The sequence below is a fragment of the Balaenoptera borealis genome (genome assembly GCF_965194805.1).
Source record: "Balaenoptera borealis genome assembly, chromosome: 3".
Lineage (NCBI taxonomy): Eukaryota > Metazoa > Chordata > Mammalia > Artiodactyla > Balaenopteridae > Balaenoptera > Balaenoptera borealis.
Genome location: NC_138866.1, coordinates 169,069,285 through 169,095,755, shown reverse-complemented (window position 1 = coordinate 169,095,755; position 26,471 = coordinate 169,069,285). Strand labels below are relative to the sequence as shown.

The 26,471-nt window shown below is 35.5% G+C and overlaps 1 protein-coding gene across 1 annotated transcript in view; it reads right to left on the bottom strand.

Moving 5' to 3' along the window:
- MALRD1 (MAM and LDL receptor class A domain containing 1) overlaps positions 1-26,471 on the bottom strand; it is a 638,500-nt gene that overhangs the window by 593,899 nt on the left and 18,130 nt on the right. Inside the window, exons 1-2 of the mRNA XM_082385765.1 lie at positions 16,236-26,471; positions 4,724-4,864 (exon numbers count right to left, since the gene is read on the bottom strand). The exon at positions 16,236-26,471 is cut by the window's right edge and continues 18,130 nt beyond it. Coding sequence (XP_082241891.1) covers positions 4,724-4,864; positions 16,236-16,599 — 505 coding nt within the window. The 5' untranslated portion in view covers positions 16,600-26,471. The remainder of the gene's footprint in view (positions 1-4,723; positions 4,865-16,235) is intronic.

The window sequence follows — 26,471 nt, the reverse complement described above, 5'->3', positions numbered from 1 at the left end:
ATGTCATTATACATTTGTCCAAATCCATAGAGTGTACAACGCCAAGAGTGAACCCTAATATAAACTACGGACGTTGCGTGAAAATGATGTGTCCATGTTGGTTCATTGATAGTAACAAATGTACCACTCTGGTGAGGAAGTTTTGTAGTGGGGGGAGGCTGTGTGTATGTGGGACCATGGGGTGTACAGGAAATCTGTGATGTCTATTCAATTTTGCCGTGAATGTACTCCAAAATTAGAGCCTATTTTAAAAATTACAACTCATTCATAAAAAACAAGTAGCCCAATAAAAATTAAGCAAAATATGAGTGGAAAATTTACAAAAGAAGATATATTAATAGCCAATAAGCTCATGCAAAAGAGACCAATATCAACAGTCATCAGGAAAATTCAAATTCAAACCACGGTGAGATACCACCACATACCTAGCAGAATGATCAAATGAAACTAGTAAATAGAAAATATTAACAAAGGTGTAGAACAACAGGAAGTCTCATAGATTGTGGTAGGAGTGTGAAATTGTACAGCTACCTTAGAAAAAGCTCCGGCAGTTCTCATAAAACTAAACATCCATTGACGCAGCATTTCAGTTCTAGGTATTTACCAAAGAGAGTTAAAAACATATATTCACAATGACTTGTACAAAAACGTTCATAGCAGCTGTATTCATAATAGCCCAAAACAGGAAGAAAACACAGGTGTCCATCAATAGGAGAACGGACAAGTAAATTTATTCAATTGCAAACTGCTCAGCAATAAAAATGAAAGAACTCATGTTACATGCTACAAGCTGGATGAATCTGAGAGCAAAGTGAGAAAAGCCTTACACAAAAGGGCATATAATGCACTAGTTCATTTATACGAAGTTCTAGAATAGGCAAAGCTAATCTATGGAGGAGGAAAAGGGATTAAAGCAGTGATTATTTTGGGAGCAGAGGATGGGAGTTAAGGACTGCTAGGAAGGGACCTGAGGGAACTCTCTGGTGTGACAGTAATGTTTCACATTTTGTTAGGGGTTTGAGTTGCACAGGTGAATGCATTTGTCAGAACTTATCCAATAGTATTGATACACTTAAATTGGTATTTTCATATAATGTAAGTTTTACTTCAAAGGGAGAAAAAAAAAAAAAAAAAAAGAACTGTAATGAATACCTAACTCCAGCACAAGGACAAACTTTTTTTTTTCTTAAGGGACCAAATAGTTTAGGCTTTGTCGACATATGGTCTCTGTCACAACCACTCAACTCCAAGACTGTAGTACAAAAGCAGCCACAGACAATTTGTGAATGAATGGGCATGGCTGTGTTCCAATAGAACTGTATTTACAAAAATAGGAAAATGACCCACAGGACATGGTTTGTTGATCTCTACGTCTAGTTAATGATACCATGTTGCCGTATTTGCAGTAAAGTTTTTCCTGCAACTTTCTCTGAATGCATAGAAAATATGACAGATTGATGGATGGAGAAAGGGATGGGTGGATGGATAGATATTGAAAAACAAACATAGAATAGTAATTTTAATTATATAACCTAAGTGGTAGGTATATGGTTAGTCACAGTAAGTTTTTTCAAACTTTTTCACCTTCTTGAAAATTTTTATAATAAACTCTTGTGGGGGGGACATACAAATAAAAAATAAGTGGGTTCATAGATCCTGTTCATAGCTTACTAGGCAAAATGGAGCTAATATGGCCATAAATTAAGAAACACAGTGTAGATGAAACTTTCAAAGCTATTATGTGCTGCCCAACAATCCCACATGACCAAAGAAATGCCCCAGAAATGGGTCCTGCAGGTGTGTCTGTGGAGAATAGCAAAGGACCTCCAGTCCTAGACTATTATCATCATACCTCCCTAGAACAAAATAAAAAGACTGGATGCTGTTTAATAGTGTGTGTGTTTCATAATATAATATATGGGTTTTAGACCCAATTTAGCCATTGGGTAAAATAACAAAAGTTCTCATAATCCCATTTAAACCTAATTTTAAAAACCCAAATAAGAAAAATAATCTGTGGTATAAAAGGAAATATTAACTTTCCAAATAAATTCTTTTTATCTTTGATAACCTACACAGTTTAGGTTTACAGAGAACTATACATTTTAAAAACCTCACATATCACCTTTACCATGAGCTGAATTCTAGAATTATTTAAAACTCTTTATTTTTATAAGAATTAAGAAAAACTCATATTTTATAAGAAAAACTTTTATATTCTTATAAGAAAAACTATTATATTCCATTCTTTTAAAAAAGTTTTACTGGGCTTCCCTGGTGGCGCAGTTGTTGAGAGTCTGCCTGCCAATGCAGGGGACACGGGTTCGAGCCCTGGTCTGGGAAGATCCCACATGCCGCGGAGCGACTAGGCCCGTGAGCCACAACTACTGAGCCTGCGCGTCTGGAGCCTGTGCTCCGCAGCAAGAGAGGCCGCGATAATGAGAGGCCCGCGCACCACGATGAAGAGTGGCCCCCACTTGCCCCAACTAGAGAAAGCCCTCGCACAGAAACGAAGACCCAACACAGCCAAAAAATAAATAAATAAAATAAAATTTTAAGAAAATCAAGCATCCTTCCACCATCATGCCTTTAAAAAAAAAAAAAAAGTTTTACTATCATTGCAAAGATGTATTTGAATTTCTGTAATGATACTATTTTATCTAATTACAATGCTATATACACTTTTAAAAATCAATACTACATCTTAGTCACTCTGCCTCAAGCTTTAGTAGACTTCAAATATTGACACAGTGATGTTTTTAATGTTCTAATAGATTTTCAAACTTAGCTCTGAAAACTTCTCAAGGCACTGATTACAAGATGAAAAATATTAATCTGGAGCACTGACAAATTATTTCAAGTGTAAGATAATCAAAAATTTTATTAATACTCATGAAATAAGGATTGTTGAATGGAGACAAGATTCCAGCATGACTATTTTTTCCATAAACATTTTCAAGCACCTTACATCTGAAAGCAAACCATTTGCTTATTTAAAGCAGTCTCTAGGGAAATACTCATATTTTATCATTTAATTGTAGTTATAAGAGATGCATCACTATTATTAAAATCACTAGCCTTCAATTATTACGCTAGGCAACATTTTGCCCCTCTTTCCCTATGAGGCTTATAGTAGTATTATTATTATTTCTATTTTACAGATGAGGAAACTGAGACCACACAGCTAGCAGGCTAGCAGGGCCAGGGTTCAAACACAACCAGTCTGACTCCAGAGATCTTAAATTAAACCAAGCGATATAGCTAAGATAGTGTCTGCCTATATAACATCTCAATTTTGATATGAATTGATCCCATTTTATCTCTTTACTAGGCTATCAAAAAATTAGCAAGGCAAAATAAGGAAAGAGAAGGAAGAAAGAAAGAGGGAGGAAATGAGAAAAGAAAAGAGGTGGAGACCCTGATGTTGTCTAACTTCAAGACGAGGTGGCAAGAAGAAGAGAATCAGAGCCACATATAACATAAAAAGAAAATACCAAGTACGCTGCCCATGATGGAGACTAAGGTAAGTAACTGTACACTGTGAAAAAATCTTCTAAGTAAAAGGAAAAAACAGTGAGGAGGTTCTAAAAGGGAAATGGTATCACAATGGCTAAAATTTGGGAACCAGATTTAATATCACCATCTAACACAACTGTATCCATAATAAATGTTTTACGTAATTCCAGTGAGTCGGTCCTGTTTGTGAAGTCTGGCTCCCCCCGTTTTTATTTTTGGTGATAAACTTGGCTTATTCCTAACAATTGTTAAAAATTCTTTTTTAAAACTTATTTTTGTCATCAAAGCCAAGGACAATAAACTCCATTTTACTTACATAAGAGTTAAAATTAGGAACACCAAAAGTATTCAGAAATGTACTAAACATCAACTTTTATCAGGTATTTTATGACAAGTTCTACTTACAACATCTTAGCTCTCAAATCCTATCTTATGATAGATTTTAGAGTTGAGAAAACCAAGGTTTAACAAAGTAAATTGCTCAAGATTATATAGCTAGTAAGTCACAGCACCAGGATTCTAACCACATGTCTAGTATTTATGTAATCATTTCCAAACTAACATCTAATCACTTTAAATTGTCTCTAGGGAATACTCATATTTAACATTTAATTGTATTTATTTGAGAGAAGTATAAATTTTATTAACAAATCACCAGCCTTCAATTAGTTATGCCAGGCAAAAGATTACCTCTTTTCATACCATGTGTAAGCCCATCAGATGAAGGCAGGCACAGAGTCAGGTTTTGCTCACTAAAATATCTTAATCACCTGGTATAAAATGGCAAGTGAATGAACTTCATTAGTTAACAAATAAAGAAGTTAATAAATGTCTGGCTCCAGAACTCGCATCAGAGCTTTCTAGTCAGCCAAAGAAAACAAGTATTACTAGAGAAAGCTAAAATCAGTCTAAACAAAAGCAAAGATATTTGACAAATTAATCTATGTAGTACTATGTTTAAATTTCACAGTTTCCTTACAGAGTCAAAATAGCTAGAAAATCCCAATTATTATCTAGATAGACCTTTGGGGGTCCCAGGAACCCAATTATAAGAATTTAATATGACATTTTAGAATCATAACTATCTTGAATATAGTTAAAGAATGTATAAAATTAGACATTATCATCATTAATATCTAACCATCAGCCATGATTCTACTGTCCTTACCAACCACTTGACAAAAAAAAAGAAGTTCAAAGCACTTACCAGACGTATCACCGTTGTGGTCATGCAATGGAGATGATGGGCCAGTCGTCCCATTCCTCTTTGTCCAGCCAAGTCGCAGACTCTGATCTTGCATCATACTACAGAGTCCATCCTCAAAATCACATCTTTCATAGTGTGAGCCTAATGAGAGAAAAAAGAAATGCACTTTCACAACCCCACATGTGGCTTTTTTTTTTTAAATGGGTTTTTTTTTTTTAACAGGTTTTTTTTTTTAATGTATTTATTTATTTATGGCTGTGTTGGGTCTTCATTTCTGTGCGAGGGCTTTCTCTAGTTGTGGCAAGCGGGGGCCACTCTTCATCGCGGAGCACAGGCTCCAGACGCGCAGGCTCAGCAATAGTGGCTCATGGGCCCAGTCGCTCCGCGGCACGTGGGATCCTCCCAGACCAGGGCTCGAACCCGTGTCCCCTGCATTGGCAGGCAGACTCTCAACCACTGCGCCACCAGGGAAGCCCCCACATGTGGCTTTTTAAGAAATAAAACAATAGGTGAAAAAGAAAGCTTAGGAACAAATTACAAAGAGATTAACATCAGGATAATTTCTCACAATTTAAGTCTACTTTATCAATGCAAAGCTTTTTTGCCTATGACATTCGAATAAATCACCCCATATTAAAAACCAGTGTGGTCATACAGGAAGAATGCCACACATGAGGTCAAAAGACTGAGGACCTAACCTTGATTTTGTCTCTTATTCACTGAGGGCCTTGCTAAACCACTTAACCACACCAAGCCCTTTTCTTCACCTGTGAAACTGAAATAATGGCATCCTGCCCTTTCTCCCTCAAATGACTGCTGTGAGGATCTTACGACATAATGTATATATAAACACAACTCTTAGGCACCACAAAATATGAGGCATTATTATTAAGGGTACATCTTCAAATCCACCTTAATGTTCCAGCCATATCAGAATTTCAGGTTTGGGCAGACCAATTCAGAGAGGACCCTCTGATACAAATTCAGCCATTGTGGCTGTGATGGACCCCTGGAATTAAGCATAGCACTCCCTGTTGAATCTCAATGTTCTTGAAATCCCTGGTGTTTTTATCACAGCAAGTCATTTTCTGGCTTTTTTTTTTTTTCTTTTCTTTTTCTCTTGGTATAAGTGATCCAAGAGGCTTGGGAGAGGGAGAAAGATTTGGACACTTGGTTGCTCACAATAACCCCCCAGGGAGGGCTTTATTCCATTATCCACCATCTGTAAATGTCACTCTCTAAAAAACAGATTAATTCAACGGCAACTATACCATCCCTGGGTTGTAACTGGAGATGTTCCTTTGACAAGCTTGTTCTTGTGCTAACTGGTTGCATTAGCCACAGTGGTTATTCTGATTAATAGATAGACAGTGCCTGGCAACCCAGTCACAAAAACATAATTTTTATTTAATCACATTTCGGAAAAATATTATTTAGTAATAATACATCTGGTGCATATCCTTGAGAACATCCATGTGAGTACTGAAAGCTGAATTAGAAACTACACTTTTAAACATTATCTAAACCTGCTTTATTACCAATGGTCTATTTTATTATTTTTAGTCCTAGATTCCTTATTTTGAAAGATTTTACAAAGCAGCTGTATTCTGTAATGTTAACAGGTATCTTAATAGCCACAATTTACTGAGGGAGATCAGTGCTAGGCATTCTAATTGCGGTAGTTTATTTACTCCTTACAAAAACCTTATGAAGCAGGCAGCCAGTGAACGTTGGGGCCAAGATTGGAACCAGGTCTTTTTTGACTCCAGAACCTGAATTCTTAAAGCTCTGTTCCAAGGTCTCATTGTTAAGCCACTAACCCATTTTTACCAAAGACCTAGAATTAGAGGCCTGTCAGAGTTTCTAATACTGAGGAAACCAGTATTTCCAGGCAGAATTCATGTCATTCTATCTAAAAGCTAAGAAACTTGATTAGTCTGTGAATCATACCGTGGTTAAATTTACAATTGCCTTAAGGCCTTTGAAATATTTAGAATATCCAGAATATCCCAATCATTACCTCATGGACCCCTAGTGGTCCAGGGAAGCTGGTTAAACAGAAAATGAACTAAATTATATAGTTATTTGTATATGAATGTGCATGTCATTCAATTAGTTATGCATGTATCTTCATAAGTATGTATCTGTTTTCAAGTCTCTTTTAGTCCCAGCATTTTTTCCAATGATCTACTTGTGATTACAAAATATTCTAAACTATTTTTTATCACCATATTTCAGCAATTATGTGTATGAAATGTACACACACACTCACATAGGTGTCAGTTTTTAAATACCAAGAAATTACCTTGCATTACAATTACTTAGTTGATATCTGTTTCCAATGTTCTTTGTTCTCTTTAATAAACAAGGATAATGATCATGTATTCTGGAAGTGTTAGGACTGAAAAAGAGCTAAATAAAACATTTTTATTTCTGAATAGTCTCAACAGGGGTTCCTTTTGTTACAAAATGAATCTAATGAGCATATATTTTTCAACTAATTGTTATTTAAGAAGCAATCATGAACTTCTATAATGGCCAGATTATTCAAAAATGCATCAGAAAATTTTCTAAGTATTCATTTTCCTCCCAATAGAGAATTGTGTATTTTAAACCATTTGAAAAATTTTTCCTGAATTGTGGTTGATTTGCCTTTTATAATCTCATATCCCACACATTTACATTCAAATCTGATAGTACTTACTAAAGTCCGTCTGCGTGGAGATTTTCCTGCTACCACAGCAGTGCTGCAGTTGGACAACATATGGAACAGGAGGAATGGGATGCAGGAACTTAGGAGAATCCATGTTCCTGGGCTTTTTGAACTTGAGCAACTCATCATTTTGTTTTTAATTTTGTGATCCCACAGGTCCAGCATATTGCAGTGAAAAAGAGAGGGTATCTCCATGTTGTGCTTTGAGGTTGCTTGGAAGACCCAATTATCTTCTGAATTGGCTGCCACCATGCCAGATTCTCTCTTTAAAATTTTACCGCAGAGCCATTCATGGATTCAATCATTGACACCATAAGTGGAGACAAATATTAAACTATATCCTCAAGTGATAGTTAACATAGGGCACACTTCTGAGAAAATGGTAAGGAATAGAAAAAAATTTTAATAGTGGTAGTGGTGAAGAAATTGATGCAGAACTCGGGATTAACTTAGTATAGTATGAGTAGATCATCACAATATAAAGTTCTTAGAAGACAGGGAAACTGTAAGAGTTAGGAGAACTCTAAAAAGGAGAGGTAGAAGGTATTAAAAGCAAACCATTTATTTCACAATTTTGCCTGGGCCTATATTAATAATGCACATTTCTTTTCCTCCTGAAAGTTCTATGAGGCACAGTTGTAGACTTTCCTTAATGTTAAATCCTGCTTTTCTTGGAAAACTGTGCCAAAATACAAAATGCATCATTTTAACCATTTCACATATATAGTTCTGTGATAAAAACAATAATTCACATTGATATGCAAACATCACTACCATCCAAGTCCACAACTGTTTGATTTTCCCCAACTGAAACTTTTCATTCTTCCCTCCCCTCAGCCCCTCAGAACCACCATTCTACTTTCTGTCTAAAAATTTGACTACTCCAGGTACCTCATATAAGTGGAATCATGCAATATTTGTCCTTTTGTGATTGGTTTATTTCACTTAGTATAATTGTCCTCAAGGTTCAGTCATGTTGTAGCATGTGTCAGAATTTCCTTCCTTTTTAAAGCTGAATAATATTCCACTGTATGTATCTACCATATTTTATTTATTCTTTCACCTGTTGGAGGATACTTGGGTTGCTTCCCCCTTTTGGCTATTGGGAATAAGGTTGTTATCAACATGGGTGTACAAGTATCTGTTGGAGTCCCTTCTTTCATTTCTTTTTGTTATGTCTCCAGATTCGAATGGCTGTATTATACAGTAATTCTATTTCTAATATTGAATGGAATTGCCATACCATTTCCACAGAAGCAAAAAGGCTTTACATTCCCACCACCAATGTACAAGTGTTCCAATTTCTCAACATCTTTGCCAATACTTGTTATTTTCTTGGGTTTTGTTTGTTTGTTTATAATAGCCATCCCAATAGATGTGAGGTGGTATCTCATTGTGGTTTTGATTTGCATTTTCCAAATGATCAGTGATATTGAACATCTTTTCATGTGCTTATTGGACATCTGGACATCTTCTCTAGAGAAAAGTCCATTCAGGTCCTTTGTTCATTGCTTGTTTTTTGTTGTTGAATTGTACGAGTTCTTTATTTATTCTGCATGTCAATGTCTTAGATATATAGTTTGAAAATATTTTCTTCCATTCCATGGATTGATTTCTCATTCTGATAGTGTCCTTTGACACATGAAAGTTTTTCATTTTGATGAGCTGTAATTTATCTAGTTTTTCTTTGTGGCCTGTGATTGCCAAAAAATCATTGCCAAATCCAAGGTTATGAAGCTTTTCCCCTGTGTTTTCTTCTAAGAGTTTTATAGTTTTAGCTCTTACATTTAGGTCTTTAACACATTTTGAGTAAATTTTGGATATGCTGTAAGGTAGGGGTCCAAGTTTAATCTTTTTGCATATAGATATCCAGTTTTTACCACACTGTTGAAAAGACTATTCTTTCCCCATTGAATGGTCTTGGCACCCTTGTCAAAAATCATCTGACCATCTATGAGACAGCTAATTTCTAGGCTCTCTATTGTATTTCATTGGCCTATGTGTCTGTCTTTATGCCAATTCCATACACTTAATTACTGTAGCTTTGTAGTAAGTTTTGAAATCATTAAGTGTGAGGGCTATACGGTGGTTCTTTTTCAAGACTGTTTTGGATATTTAGGGTCCCTTGGGATTCCATATGCATTCTAGGATGAATTTTACTATTTCTGCAAAAAATATTCTTGGGATTTTGAGAGGGATTACTTTGAATCTATAGATCACTTTGGGTACTATTGACATCTAAACAATATTAATTCTTCCAATCCATGAACATGAGGTGCCTTTCCATTTATTTGTGTCTTCTTTAATTTCTTCCAGCAACAATTTTTTGTTTTCATAACCTTGGTTATGTTTATTCCTAAGTATTTTATATTGTTTGAGGCTATTATGAATGGAATTTTTTTTCTTTATTTCCTTTTTAGATTGTTCATTGTTAGTGCACAGAAATGCAACTGATTTTTGTGTGTTGATTTTGAATCCTGCAACTTTGCTTAATTTGTTTCTTTGTTCTGATATTCTTTTCATAGACTTTTTAGAGTTTTCTACATTTAGGATCACATTTTCTGTGAACAGAGATAATTTTACTTGTTCATTTCCAATCTGAATTGCTTTTATTTCTTTTTCTTATCTAATTGCTCTGGCTTGGACTTCCAGTACTATGTTGACAGAAGTGATGAAAGAGGGCATCTTGTTTTGTTCCAGATCTTAAAGTAAAAGCTTTCAGTCTGTCACCGTTGAGTATGACATTAGCTGTGGGTTTTTCATATACAGCCATTTGTGTGTTAAGGTAATTTCCTTCTATTCCAAGATTGTTAAGTGCTTTTATCTCTTTCCCTTATTGAGGAAAGCTATTTATTACGTAGTCACAAAATTTTACATACATTTTACTGTTTAGAAAATGATTTCCTTCATGTAGATAGCATATAAAAACATTTGTACAAAGAATTATCTCCCTTACTCTCATTTAATGTAAAAATCAATGGCCAGTTCCTGCAAAGGATGAAATAAATCCAAAATAGTCCAATTAAATGAAAGTAAAATTTATTCTCAAAAGTAGATTTCCATGAAAAAGTGCTATTATTTGGCCTGGCAATTTGAAACCATTAATTAATTTTTATCAGGCAAATGTTTATCTTTCACACTGAACTAATTTTATTAGTTTCATTGAGACAAAAACAGGAAAAACTGTAAATCAGAAAGGTATGTGATAGCAAATGGAATTAGAACTTCCATAGCTCACACCAGAAGTATCTGTTACTTAAGCTGGAATCTTGTCATATAGTTGCCTTTAATCTCAAGCCATTGAGCACATCTTTGGCAAGAATTTGACATAGATACCATCAGTGTCACATGAGAAAAAGATTTCCAAACCATATTTTAACTTTAACACTGTTTCAAGATTAGTAAATTTCAAAGGAGTCCTCCAAGTGTTTGTAATTGTCTGGTGATTTCTGCAGAAATACTGACAATGTGTGGCATTCACTCCAGCCTGCAGCAGTACTCACGTGAGTATTATAAAAGTTGCATAGCTGTTTGCATACAATTCTCTATTCCAGAGTAGCAGCTTGGCCAAAAGATCTTATGACTTTTCACTAGTTTCTATAATGGTGAATACAGGGCCTTAGGAAAGTTATCTCTCTTGCATAGAGAAAACTTCCATCAAGTAAACTAATTCAGGAACAAATGAACTGTCATTTTTTTTCCCCTAAATAGGTTTTCAATTTCTCTCAAAATAAGTATTCTTCCAAATCCAATCAAGCATTTTAAGACTTATTCACTGGAAAGTCACAATTATTTCTGGGTAGTAGAGAACATTATATTCTATTCTTGCTTCTTTGATGGAAACGTATTTAAAAGCTGTGATTCAAGGTCCTTGCCTCCATTAAATTGATAACTTTGACAACAGAATGCAAGCCTTCTCCCAGGATTCCTAGTTAAATCTTTAGTGGCAACACTTACACATAGAAATGATAATCATTGACACACAAAAAAGGTATATGGGATGACAAACATGGCAGGAATTCTATCTATACAGATTGACTTCAGCAGACATTTTGCTTGTGGAAGAAACAGTTCACCATCTGATGTCACTAGGTGTCTTTGAGATTTTCAGAGAGTCACAAACTGAACGTCCTTCTTGGATTATGTCAATTTGCACACTTGAGCCACAAAACAAGAACAGACCACACTGCAAGACTGAGTAGTTCTAGCCAATTCCAGGATGAAAGAAATAGTGCAGATGAGAAATTCAGCCAGTCGGTAAACCAGTAATCAGTCACTCTAATATTTATTGACTCTATGTGTGACTCAGTCTTCTAGGAAATGGGGAAAACTAGGTAAATTTCCTGCCCTAAAAGAGCTAACATTTTGATTTTTCATGACCTCCCTGAAAATATTAAAGAAACTGTTGGCAGCTCTGGAAGGATGGCATCATTTCATAAAAGCATGACTCCACCAAGTTTGCCTGAATTGTTATATGGCTTCTTTTGTTGAAACCATGATAGAAACCCTGTAGGATGGGTCAAGACAAAATTCAAGTTTTAGCTTCTCCTTTGTGAGAAAGAGTCACCAACCAGCCAATTTTCAGAATGCTCTGAGAGTGCCTGATACACTATTATAAACCCACTAATGAAAGTTATTCATTTTCTTATATTTTTCTTATCCCCTTTTCCAGCTATTCTCATTTTTCTAGCTGAACTTGCAAGTCATTTTATTAGAGTTAAAACTTATCCTGGTTATATTTTGTATTAGAATTTAATTAACATGTAGACTGATTTCACTAAATTGTATATATTTACACCATTGAAGCATCCCATAAAGAAACAGTCTTGTCATGGATCTTTCTTCCAGATATCTGTAATTATTTTTCTAATTTTCTTCAACTAGTCTCCCCATATTTATTATTAGATTTCTTACACTTATAATTCTGTTGTGCTATGGATTGAATGTTTATATCCCTCCAAAATTCATATGTTTAAGCCTCAATCCCCAATGTGATGGTATTGGGAGGTGATTGGGTCATGAGGATGGAGCCCATGAAATAGGATCAGTGCCCTTATAAAAGAGGAGGAGAGACCAGAGCTCTCTCTCCCTCTCCCCACGATGTGAGGACACAGTAAGAAAATAGCTGTCTGCAAACCAGGAGGAAAGCCCTCATCAGACACCAAATATGCCAGCACCAGGATCTTGGATTTCCCAGCCTCCAGAACCATGAGAATTAAATGTTTGCTGTTTAAGCCACCCAGTTTACAGAATTTGTTATAATAGCCCAAATTGAGACATTTTGCTATGATGAATAGGATTTTTAGTTGATTAACAAAAAAAATACGGCTTCCTTGGTGGCGAAGTGGTTGAGAATCTGCCTGCCAATGCAGGGGACACGGGTTCGAGTCCTGGTCTGGGAAGATCCCACATGCCGCGGAGCAACTAGGCCCGTGAGCCACAATTTACTGAGCCTGCGCGTCTGGAGCCTGTGCTCCGCAACAAGAGAGGCCGCGATAGTGAGAGGCCCACGCACCGCGATGAAGAGTGGCCCCCACTTGCCGCAACTAGAGAAAGCCCTCGCACAGAAACGAAGACCCAACACAGCCATAAATAAATAAATAAATAAAATAAACAAACAAACAAACCCAAAAGTTAAAAAAAAAAAACTAGCACTGCACATATTTCTAAAAAAAAAAAAAATGCTTAAAACATTTTGCATCCAATGTAGTGGTAAGATAAATATTGCTCATGAAATCTCACATTTCACTCTATTAATGCTTACCTTCAAGTATTTCAATGAACTTCTACAACTACTTTTAAAAGTAGTTGACATTTATGTCATCCTACTGAAGAAACAATGTACTTACTATCATCTGATTAAACACTATCACCTCTCAGATTTTCTGAATGAAACTCTATTTTCACACATTTCACATCCAAATTTAGATTTATATGAAGATCTTTTGAAAAAATTATTATTCCTAAATCCAAAAAAGTTTGCAAAAGAAGTTAGGTAATACTTCAAAACTTTATATTTCATCAAATCAAAGTATTAAAAATAGACCAAATGGAAATGTTCTTAAGCAAGACATGTAGGTAGGGGAGAAATTATTTAACTGAATATATTTTTCCATTTTGAGTCACAGTAAATTTAGCTCTAAAAGTAAATGTATGGAACAGTTAATGTTAATACTAACTTCAGGTATGCTAAAGTAATTACCTAATTACTGGAGTAATTTCTGAGAAAATATTGGAGTATTTTCTGGTAATATTCCAGTGGTAGAAACCCATTGCAGGGGATATATCTCAACATTGTATCAATAGTACAGATTATAGTCTCATGGTTGACTTCTATCTGAACAGCAACATAAGTAATATTACTGTTTTATTGTTGAGTAAAACTAAAACAGAGTAAAGCCTTTATACATCAAATAATTCTGAGCAATTATTAGAAGAGAAACTAGATTATTGCTGTGCTTAATAGAACGAGGAAGACCAGGCAATGGGGTTCTGTGTAGAAGCAGACATTGCAACACTAGAAACATAATTTTTTAAAAAAACCCAGATCAGTACCACAACATGTACTTCCCTGGCTCAGGATATTAATAAATTCTAATAAAGAGAGATTCTTGTCAACATTAGAACCAATAGTTGTTACACCTAAAAATTATTTTTCTTGCTCACGATTTATTGTGTTCAATATTGTGTATAAATAGAATTTATTTCATTGTGAAGATTTAGTCTTTTTAAATCTAATATCTTAAAAAAAATACTGAGTTAAAATAATAGGTTCAAGTATTCTGAAAAACAGGTCCATCATGTAAAATAAAAAAATTTTCAAAAACACTATTAATAGAATCAGTTGCATCTGAAATTCAACTTCAACTATGCCAATTTCATTTAGAAAAGTCCACATATTAATCTATTTCTTTAAAGCTCACACCATTTGGACTTTAAAGAGGGTCACAGATTAATTTTTTCCCAAAATGTGACTACTGAAACATCATTATAAAGTCAGCTTCAGTTAAAAGAAAAAATCTTGTCTATAAGTTTAGCATCACAAATTTTCAAGAGAAAAATTGCTTGGCCATCATTATTCCTCCACAATATTTTCCCCCTAGTGTGGCGTACAAAAGAAACTCATGCTTTAAAGCGATTCTCAATTTTATCTACACGTTATCCCATTTTAAATAAAATACCAAAGTGGAAACTTCTCAGAAATGAAAATGAAAAGCGAAAAAGCCAAAAGGTGACCTCCCAGTGTAACATTTAAAATGAAATTTGTTTATTCGACAAATCTGTTCCTTCACTCTCCTCTAAGGCTGGGGTTATTGTATATTTCATGCAGCTGAGACCTTTCCCACTCAGCGGCTTTTCCCTTCTTTCGCATTAACCTTTTCCCTGAAGCAGCACTACGCATGTTATCACAGCAACCATGCTAAAGGAAGCTTCAGAGGGATTAACAATGGAAGGGACTTGGCATTTCTTGTCAAACCAACCGAATGGTTCGTCTTAGCTGCTCACCAAAGAACAGCAAGGGCTTTGCCCAGACAGGCCAGAGAAAGGGCAGCACATCCACATGTAGCGTCTCTGGGGAAATGGGACAAATATAAAATGAATCTCCGTCTTAGGAATTGTTAAACACAAAGTGCAATCAAACAGCACGATCACAATCCCCAAACTATGGGAGAAAAATCCTCCACTTGTTTCCTTCTGAAGAGAAGAAATTATTCAGTAATCACTCCTCTTGCTTTAAAGTAATAACACCTGAATATTTGAATAGAATTCCAACAATAGTAAAATCAAACATGTAGAACCTTATGTAGGAGAAGAAAATGAAGAATTCTGTAAACACTAATTAATATAGTATCTGAATAAAAAGTAGAAAATACGTTTGAGCATATTGCTCTAAAATACTAGACTTAGTGCCTCCAAATAATTGAGTCAATAGTTACTGAAAATCAACATGAATGAACCTATTTAATTGTATGATAATGTTTTTTATGAAAGGTGACTGTAGGAAGGGCACTAGGTTCCATTGATGAAATGCAGTCTTCTTTCAGGATGTGATATTGCAAATAGAAACTACAGAAACATGCATGTCTCCTACCCGTATCTTTCCTTGGTGAACTTTTTATTAATGTTATACCTGGAGTATTTGCCTGCCAGTGAGATCAGTTCATCTCACTTTATGACCTCCTAATAAACTGGAGGTTCAAGATCACACAATTAGTAGATGGTTTACCCAGGATCCAAGTCTAGGCCCTGCACTCTCTGAGGCTTGCACTCTTTCCTCTGCCTTAGAATCAAAGGATATAAGTCAGAGTTATGCTCTGTGTATGAGAGGTACCAACTCACTTGGTGGTAGTGTCCTATAAGCAAAAATAAAATCTTCTCACCCAACTTAAAATTCATTTCAAATATTCCCATACTGAACTCAAACTTAAGCTCATAATTTCCATCACAGCATTTTAAAACTGCAGTCACAAGCTTCTTTCAAATCCTGTTTCACTGATATACCATTAAAAGCTACCTTTCTACATTTCACTCCTTCTTTATAATCGGTAAAAACTGATTCAAAATACATCCCATTTAGTTAGAATCTTAGCAATTTGATACCATTTAATTAGAGTTATTTTTATTTGTGGATCTGTCTCTTTCTTAAAAAGAGTACTTTAGTTTCTGACTGACTCTAAAGGCATATAAATGGGATCCGTGCAGGGCCAGGTGTCTTAGCCTCCCCAGGCAGCTCAGCAGCCTCTGGACGAAAGGTGAACAGGACTTGGTTGGAGGAAGGAGAGGAAGGGAAGAACTTACATTGCTGTTCGTCGCTCATGTCGCCACACTGATCTGTGAAGTCACACACATTGTCAGGAGGCAAGGAGACCCCATTGTCACACTTAAAGGCTTCCATTCCTTGCTGAACCAGTACAGAGGTGAAAATGCAGGAAATCCAAAGGATACCAAAAGCTTCATTCTTTGGGGAAGCTAACATTCTGGCCAGGCAGAGGAGCAGTGCTTGATACGTCTTCTCAGAGATCAGGCCGTTGTAATGGGTGGGTTCATAATTAAAAACATTCCTTCTCTTTTCTCTATTTTTTGATTTCCAGATTTGCCTCTTATGACTGAAACTGCTGGTAATTATCCGCAACTCTTGACAAATGAGTCCAAGGCAGTTCATTTACTCTTTCAGGGGAGTGTCTTTAGAAAATATTTAACTTGAACAATTGCACATTTCTCTATCTAGCTAAGCATAGATGTTTATTGCCCTATGTATACCATGTTTAAACAATTTAAGCCCTTATGAGAAATTTTTCTTTCAGGAGATAGCATTAACAACTAAAGGGCAGGCACATAAATGGGAGGAAAATTACAATAAAGTTATAAGTAACATAAAAATGTTCTATATTAATTCCTATGCTTAATCATGTTCATGTAATTTAGAACATTATTGTCACTAAAACTTATACAAATACTTCAGGCCCAATTATTAGAATTGTTTCATGAGAATGAAATGCTTGTCCTCTATCACTGAATGGAAACTTTGCATTGCTTGCTTAGATAAACTGAAAACCACAGGATTTTAAAAACGGAAGGGACATCAGGGATCATTATTTTCCAAATCACATTACTTGGACCCAAGAAAGTTAAGGGATACTTATGAGGAAATACAGTAATTTGGTATTAGAAACTGGAATTCAAATATCCTGCTACCGAGTGCAGTGTTTCTTCCTCTGCAGTACACGGATTTTCATGTCAATTCATCTTCATATGCTTTTACAAGTGAAACATACAATATCAGGATCCATATTCAGAATGAACAATACACTAAAGTTCAGAACACCTGAACTTTATATTATAAATAATAAAATTTTATGAAGGTGAATAATTATAGAAATTATATGGAGTTAAATATTCAAAATATTCCTTTATACTTGATTTCTTAAAGGCATCTTGAAGTTCTATTCAACTATCTTCTTTTAATTTCTGCAATATAACTGCAAGAGATGGAGACACCAAGACTATAAGAAGTGACTGGAGAATGCAGGTGGAAACAACCATAGATCAGGGACAGAAAACGCTTCTGTGCTTTTAAAGAAGATACAAAGAAAGCAGATTTTCCAAATATTCTAAGAAAAAAGACTCAGTAAAAACAATGTTCTAAGGTATGAGCATTCAGGATTCTAGGAGGAAAATCCATAATTTGACCTATTATAATTGACCACTCCACATAATTTAGCATTTCATTGCTCTGTGCTCCGTTCCAATTTCAGAAATATTTATTCTCCTTACCTCTCTGCTTTGTAAGTGAATTCTAAGAAACACATTGCCTACTTCTCTCTCTTTTTGTATCTCTTAAATGTTGACTATCCTTATAGTTCCACATTAGTCCTCCTCTCTGCTAAGATTATACTTTTTTCTAGGCTTTCTCTTCATGCTCATAATTTCAAGTAATATCTGTACATTGTTGTCTCCCAAATCTATATCTGAAGTCCTGATATGACATGTTACTCAAACCAATATCTTAAGTGTTCTTCCGGAACACACACACACACACACAAAAAAACACATAGCCTAATTGACTTGCCTACTTGAATCAAAAACTAATTTCATCTTCCTTACCCCCACCCAACCAACCAGTCTGTCTTTACCCGCCTATTCTATATTTCAGTGAATGGCGCCTTCTTCTGTCCATCTTGCCAAGCCAAGAACTTATATGTTGGTCCTGGACTACCCTTACCCGTTCTACCCATCAATCATCAAGTCTCACGCATCCTATATATGTCAAGACTCCATAAATTCTCATCTCAGCAATACCCTGAACCAGATGTTTCCACTACCCAAAACTCATTTCCCATTCTTCAGGCAGAGTCATCATTCTGAAGCATAAGGCCACTCCTACATATTTCCGGAAGTGCCATATTTCCTAGCACGGCTTGCAAACACAGCTTATCTTCTGCAGTTCACTGCTGATTACATCTTCCTCTGTGCTCTCAATCACGATCTTACTCAGTTATTACACTAGCAGTTTTCTGAACATGCCACCTCTAGACTCCAAATCTGAGATCCCTTTCCCACGCCAAGCACCAGGTGAATACTAATTATTCTTTAGTTTCCAGCTTCAAGGACTACCTCTAAAGTATCCTGGCTTATTTTCTCAGGCTGAGTTAAATTTCATTCCTGGGTTCTCTCACAGCCTTCTGTTCTCACTGATCTTAGCACTTCTGGGACTGGTGTGGTCATCACATGCTTACTTCAGTGATTCCTCTGTTAGTCTGTAAGATTGGAGCTGGATTGTGACTTTCTCACTATTGTATCCCCAGTTACTAGCAAAGTTCCTGGCAGATAGATGTTGCTCAATAAGTAATTCCTTATTGAATGTAATTTATGAGGGCTTACCATCATTTCAATTTTTGCTAGGCACATGTAAATGAATGCAAGATGTGAAATTTTTAAATGCCATTACATAAAAGATATATAATTCTTATAGGTAAGGACAAGAGAAAGGGCCCAAATTTGCTGTCTCACTGAAATAAGAGGTATTTATCCAAAAAGAAAAAAATAAGATATACATTTCTTGTGTTCAATGTGGCTTTTCTATTTCTAAATCTCATGCTATTTTTAAAGGTCCTTTAGATTGTGAAATCGCAATTTGTGTTTCATTGGCAATGCACTACACCATCCCCCTACACTAAATAGGAATGCATCATGTCAAAGCTCATTCCAGGTTTTCCTTTTTAAGGAAGGAAGGAAGGAAGAGAAGGGAGAGAGTAAAAATGAGAAAAAATTATAAAGAAGAAGGAAGAGAAAGATGAAGCAGAAGAGTGTAAAAAGGCATGCAAACATAGAAACATTTCAGTTTTACATCAGGATTCTGAATTCAGGTCCCGTAACATTTTATACGTTCACTATTTTCCATTTGGAAAAAAAAATCACATATTTCATTGCTGTCATAGCTGTTTATTGCCTAGTTTCAGCTGGGAAACTCCTTTATTAACTGTTACCACCTACTAAAAATAATATTACTCTATACTGTTTCAAGTGCCATTCATCATTCAGACAAGAAATGAACTGGAATGGTGGCACCCAAGGTAAATCAGTATAATCCAGTAGTATAATAGTTTATAAAGCAAATTTATATTTTGTTGCCAAAAGAAAAAATTATATTCAACTGATAATTTCTTTATCACTTTCTCTCTACATATACCAAAAGGGGCAAAAAAATAAACTGATACTGGTAGCAACCAGGGTTGTTTTTATCTAGTTTATTGAGGAAAGCTAACAAGTCTTAGAGATCCAGTGCTGTAACACTGGGCTGCAGGCATCATACATATTGTCTCATTATGTCCAAAACATCTTGCATTGTTCCCTACTTCTACTTTAAATAAATATTACTCAGTTGTCCAAGATCACAAATGATGGAGCTTGACTATATAATTTTAATTGAATTATATTGCTTCTGGATGAGACTTCCAAGAGGCAAAGTGACAGAGCAAATTCATTTTAAAAAGAAATGACATACTGTTTTATCTTTTTTAAAAGATTGAGCACCTACTTTACACTAGATATTGGGCGTAGGGAGATAGGAGAGATACAATGAAAGATAAGACAATATACCTAACTTACAAGAATTTACAACCTGGGAAGTGCATATAAGACCTTTATAAAAAATGTACACACACTGCTTCTAATTTTGGCTTAAAAAGAGTGGATTATATTTTCTATAAAAAAATAAGCCAACTCTCAAGCTACAAAAAAGGTAGATGCTGGATGGAGTGAGATACAAACTGCTTTAAAATATATAAATGAGCCCTGAGCCTACAAAATGCAGAGCAGATTCCCAAGAGTTGAAAGGGAGATAGAAGGAGACATAGCCAACGCAACAGAGTTTATTACTGAATGACCGTCCTAAAGAATATTTTAAGGAAAACTCCAGAATTAATGTGAAATAATCATTGAAAGAAGGTATGAGATGCAAGAAGAAGGGGTGAGTAAATACTGAAGCTCTATTGCAGATTAAAGTGACCCAGAACCCTAATCTTGAAAGATGAACTGAGAAAGGTCATTAAAAGATTTCTGTTTACATAAGATAGGGAAATAGAAGTGCTATCACTACAGCAAGCCAGAAGAAGAGTATGCTAGGAAAAAAATTCCTGGCACCTTCAATAAGGATTCCCATAGATTATGACCATCCAAATAAGAGCTCACAGTGAAAAATTAACCAGCAAATGACAAACAAGACTCTATGACTCAGGGCCAGCACAAAAAAATAAGCAAAGGTACAACTAGATAACTGATAATGTCATATATTGGCAGTATGTCATCGTGACTACAAAATAATTATGTATCAAGTGTTAAAAAGATTAAGTTTTTAAAATAAGCACTAGGAAGAAGGGATTAGCCATGCTTTTGTTAAAGTGACCAGGAAAAATATAATCATTGAGAATGAAAGAAAAGTAGATGGTATAAGTAGGAAGAAAATAAACAAATGAATAAAGAATTTAGTGAATTGGAAGATAGATATTTTTTAAATGTACAAAATGCACCATAGAGATGTATGCACACATTTTACAATATAGTTTAAGACTGTGGAACACAGAATGGTAGGCTCCAAAATATGACTAAATGAAACTTACAGGGGAGATTTTTAAAAAAGAATGGAGAGGCAGTATTTGAAATAAAACTTTTCCAGAAATGAAGAAAGTCATGCACTCTGAGGATTCAGATGACTGCAATGACTGCAAGTACTTCGAACCCCTTACCCCTCCCCTCGATAAAGGAAGTAGTCCTTTCAATTATTCCAATTCTCTACAATCTCTTCTAGAAAACAGAAGCAGAGGGAATGCTTCCTAACTTATTCTGTGAGGATAGCATTACCCTATTATCCAAATCAGACAAAGACATTAAAAGAAAGAAAAGTTACAAACCAATCTCTCATGAACATAGGTATAAAAATCCTCAAAGAACTACTAGAGAATTAAATCCAAAAATGTATAAAAATAATTATATGTCACTGTATATATTACCAAGTGGAATTTATTCCAGGTATGTAAAATCAGTTCAATATTCAAAAATCAATTAATATAATCCATCACATCAAGAATCTAAATAAGCTATATGATCATATCAACTGATGCAGTAAAAGCATTGGACAAAATCCAACATTAATTATAATAAAAACTCTCAGAAAACTAGGAATATAAAGAAATTATCAACTTGATAAAGAACATCTACCAAAAACCTATAGCTAACATCATACTTAATGGTGAGAAACTAGGTGTTTTCTCCCTAAGATCAGAAACAAGGCAAGGATGTCCTCTCTTCCTATTCAATATCACACTGGAAGACCTAGCTAATGCAGTAAGACAAGACAAGAAAAGAAAAGATATACTGATTGGGAAGGAAGAAAGAAAACTGCCTTTGTTCACAGGTGACATAATTTTACATGTAGAAAATCTTTTAAAAAAATCACACATAAAAAACCCCTGAAACTAATAAGTGATTGAAGCAAGGTTGCAGGATCCAAGGTTAATATACAAAGTTAATTGCTTTCCTATATACCAGCAATAAACAATTAGCATTTGAAATAAAAACACAGAACTATTTTTATTAGCACCCAAAAAGTGAAATGTATAGATATAAATCTAAAAATATATGTACAAGAGTAGTATAAAGAAACCTATAAAATTTTGATTAAAAAAATCATAGAAAATCTAAGTAAATAGAGAGATATCCCATGTTTATGGATAGGAAGACTTAATGTTGTTAACAGCTCTTCCCAACTTGATGTATGGATTCAACACAATTCTAATCAAAATTCCACCAAGCTATTTTATGAATATCCACAAAGTGATTCTGAAGTTCATATGGAAAGGCAAAGACCCACAATAACCAACACAATACTGAAGAACAACAACACTGGAAGACTTCACAAGTGTGAATATGCCACCTGACTTCATAAGTTAGTATAAAGCTACAGTAATCAAAACAATGTGGTACTGGTAAAAGAATAGGCAAATTAATCAGTGGAACAGAATGGAGAGTCTGGAAATAAACCCACACAAATACAGTAAGTTGGTTTCTGACAAAGGAGCAGAGGCAATTCAATGGAGAAAGAATAACCTTTACAACAAATGTGTTGGAAAAACTGGACATCCACACGCAAAAATAATATTAATATAAACACGGACTTTAGAACTTTCATGAAAATTAACTCAAAATAGATTATAAACCTAAACGTAAGAAGTTTAACTATAAATTCTAGAAATTAACATTGAGGAAAATCTAGGTGACCTTGGGTTTAGCAATGACTTTTTAGATATAACACTCAAAGCACTATGCATAAAAGAAAAAAAAAATGGGTGTTTGATTTTATTAAAATTAAAAATGTGTCTCTGAAAGACTGTTAAGTGAATGAAAAGACAAGCCACAGACTGAGAGAAAATCTTTGCAAAACACTTATCTGATAAAAGACTTGTAATCCAATATAACAAAGAACTCTGAAAACTCAACAACTAAAAAAAATCTAATTCAAAAATGGACAAAAGAAAAATGGATTATAGACTTTAATCCAAGACCAGAAACCATAAAACTCACAGAAGAAAGCACAGGGAGTAAGCTTCTGGATGTTGGTCATGGCAATTTTTTGTTTGTTTGTTTGTTTATGGATTGGACACCACAAACAAAGGCTGCAAAAGCAAAACTAAACAAGTGGGACTATATCAAACTAAAAACCTTCTGCAAAGCAAAGGAAACCAACAACAAAATGTAAAGGCAACCTATGGAGTGGGAGAAAATATTTGCAAATCACATATCAGATAAAAGGCGAATATCCAAAATATATTTTTTAAAAAGCTCATACAGCTCAATAACAAAACCCCCCACAAATAATCCAATTAAAAAAATGGGCAGAAGAACCGAATAAACATTTTTCCAGAGAAGACATACAAATGGTCAAAAGGTACATGAAAAGGTGTTCAACATTACTTGGGAAATGCAAATCCAAATCATAATGAGATATCACCTCACACCTGTTAGAATGGTTGTCATCAAAAGACAAGAGATAATTGTGGGTGAAGATGTGGAAAAAAGGGAACTCTCGTGCAGTGTTGGGAATGTAAACTGTTACAGCCACTCTAGAAAGCAGTATGTAGTTTCCTCAAAAAATTAAAAGTAAAACTACCATATGATCTAGTAATCCCACTTCTGGGTATATATCCAAAGGAAATGAAAACCGGATATCAAAGACATATCTGCACACCCATAGTCATTGCAGCATTATTCACAGCAGTCAAGATATGGAAGCAACCTAAGTGTCTGTCAACAGATAAATGGATAAAGAAGATGTGGTATGCGTATACAATGGAGTATTATTCAGCCATGAGAAAGAAGAAAATGGTGCCATTTGGGACAACATAGACGGACCTTGAGGGCATTACGTGCAGTGAGCCAGACAGAGAAAGACAAATAATGTATATCACTTGTATATGGAATCCAAAAAAGCTGAACTCATAGAAGTGGAGAATAGAGTGGTGATTACCAGGGACTGGAGAAGGGGGAAATGAGGAGATGTTGGTCAAAGCATAAAGTTTGACTTAAAAGATGAATAAATTCTGGGGATATGATGTACAGCATGGCAATTATACTTAATAATACTGTATTAATAATACCTGAAAATTGCTAAGAGGATGGATCTTAAATGTTCTCATCACAAAAAAAGAAATGGTAATTATATGACATAACAGAGGTGTTAGCTAATTCCATGGTGGTAATCATTTTTCAATATATAAATGCATCAAATCAACATGTTTTATACCTTAAACTTACACAGTGTTATACATCAATTGTATCTCCATAAATCTGGGGAAAAAACTTTAATGAGGAAAAGGTATGAATAGTTACCTCACCTAAGAAGATATACAAATGGCAAATAAGCATATGAAAAGATGCTCAACATAACACGTGTGCAGGTCACTGTGAGTTAAAACAATGATATAATACTACACATCTATTAAAATGGCTAAAATCCAAAAAAGGAGGAACTCTCATCCCCTGGTGATGGGAATGCAAAATAGTACAGTCACTTTGGAAGACAGTTTGGCAGTTTCTTATAAAACTAAACACACTCTACCTTATGATCCTGCAATCACACTCCTTGGTATTTAACCAAATTATTTGAAAACTGTGTTCACACAAGTTATTTATAACACTTTATTTATAATCACCAAAAACTGGAAAATATGAAGAAGTCATTCAACAGCTGAGTTGATAAACAAATTGTAGTACATCTATACAGTGGAACAGTATTTAGTGATAAGAAATGAGCTATGAAAAGACATGGAGGAAATTAAATACTCTAAGTAAAAGAAGTAAGATTTGATTCCAATTGTATGACATTTCAGAAAAGGCAAAACTACAGAGGAGTGGGATAGAGAGGGTGGGAGGGAGACGCAAGAGGGAGGAGATATGGGGATATATGTATATGTATGGCTGATTCACTTTGTTATAAAGCAGAAACCAACACAATCATTGTAGAGCAATTATACTCTAATAAAGATGTTTTAAAAATAAAAAAATAAAGATTTCAAAGTAATTTAAAAAAAAAACTATAGAGAAAGTGAAAAGATAAGTAGTAGCTAGGGTTCCAAGGAAGGAAGAAACTGATGGGGCACAGAATTTTTAGGGTTTTGAAAGTATCCTATATGATACTGTAAAAGTGGATACATGACGTTATGCATTTGTTAAAACCCATAGTCCTGCACAACACAGAGTGAACCCTAATGTAAACCATGGACCTTAGTGAATAATAATGGCAATATTGGTTCATCAGTTGTAAGAAACATACCACACTAATGCAAGATGCTAATAATAGGAGAACCTGTGGGGGTGAAGCAGGGGAGAGGGGTTATGCCAAACTCTCTGTACTTCCTGTGCAATGAGCAATTCTCGGTAACCCTAAAACTGCTCTAAAAAGTAAAGTCTATTAATATAAAAAAATTAGGCTGAATCCAGGAACTGAGCAAGAGATCATGATTTTTATTGGGCTGACAACCATCAAACTTCTGCACCTCCATTTCTCCCTTTTCTGCTGGCAGATGCGAAGCAACGCCCTCATTGGCTGCCCATCTGTGTTTCCCCTTCCGATGCCAAGCTCTAATAACCATATCCACAACTTCCTGCAGGTCAAGGCCATTCAGCTGCCCCTCTGACCTTGAGGATCATTACGGAACCTCAGTTACAGACTCTTGGCTTCTGGCAGTTAGATCCTGCTACCTGGTCTCTATTACTTCAGGGCCCCACCATTCCCTTGGATAAGAATAAGCCACATTCTGTGACCACTTATCCTATCAAAAGGTCTGGACTGCAAAGGAGAGTCACCACTGAATGTGGCATTGCTGGTGACCCTTTCATCAGCACATTCCTCATGGTCTTGGTCAGTGATGTGCCCTTTGGGCTCCCACCAACCCTCTAGCGTGTCTCCCTCAGCAATACTCTCTGCCCCGGAAACTCGGGCACATCTACTTTGCTTGCCTTTGTCCGTCACTTTCTCCAGGCTTGTAAGCATCACCCGAGAAATGAGCTCACCCCACCCCCTGGACTCTTTGCTAGGGTTTAAAATCTTGTGTTGTGAAAAAGTTCTCCCAAGTCCTTGAATTATTGCTTATTCAGGCTAACATTCCGGCACCTTCAAAATCCAGTCCTGGGGCTCTCTTTAGGCTCTGGATGGTATGGCATGTATGACTGATTCTTACAACTTCTATAGTGTATAATTTCTTTCCTTTTTTATCAAGCCCAGCCCACCCACAGCCAGGTTATGCTGGATTTAACTCTAGTTATGGGCCTGGCAGCCAAGGAGAGGAGACAGGGACAGCTCCTAAGGAGGGCATCTGTTGCCTTGAGGAGAGATCTCTGCAGCACCTTGTAGCATGGGGGAAGCGCTGGCCCTTGGAGGGCCCTCTCCTACTTTCCCCCAGCCCCCCAAAGGAAAGATTTCAGAGAGGGTGGGGGAAGACAATGGGGTAGCATGTGGGGAAAGGAGCACCAACTACAAGA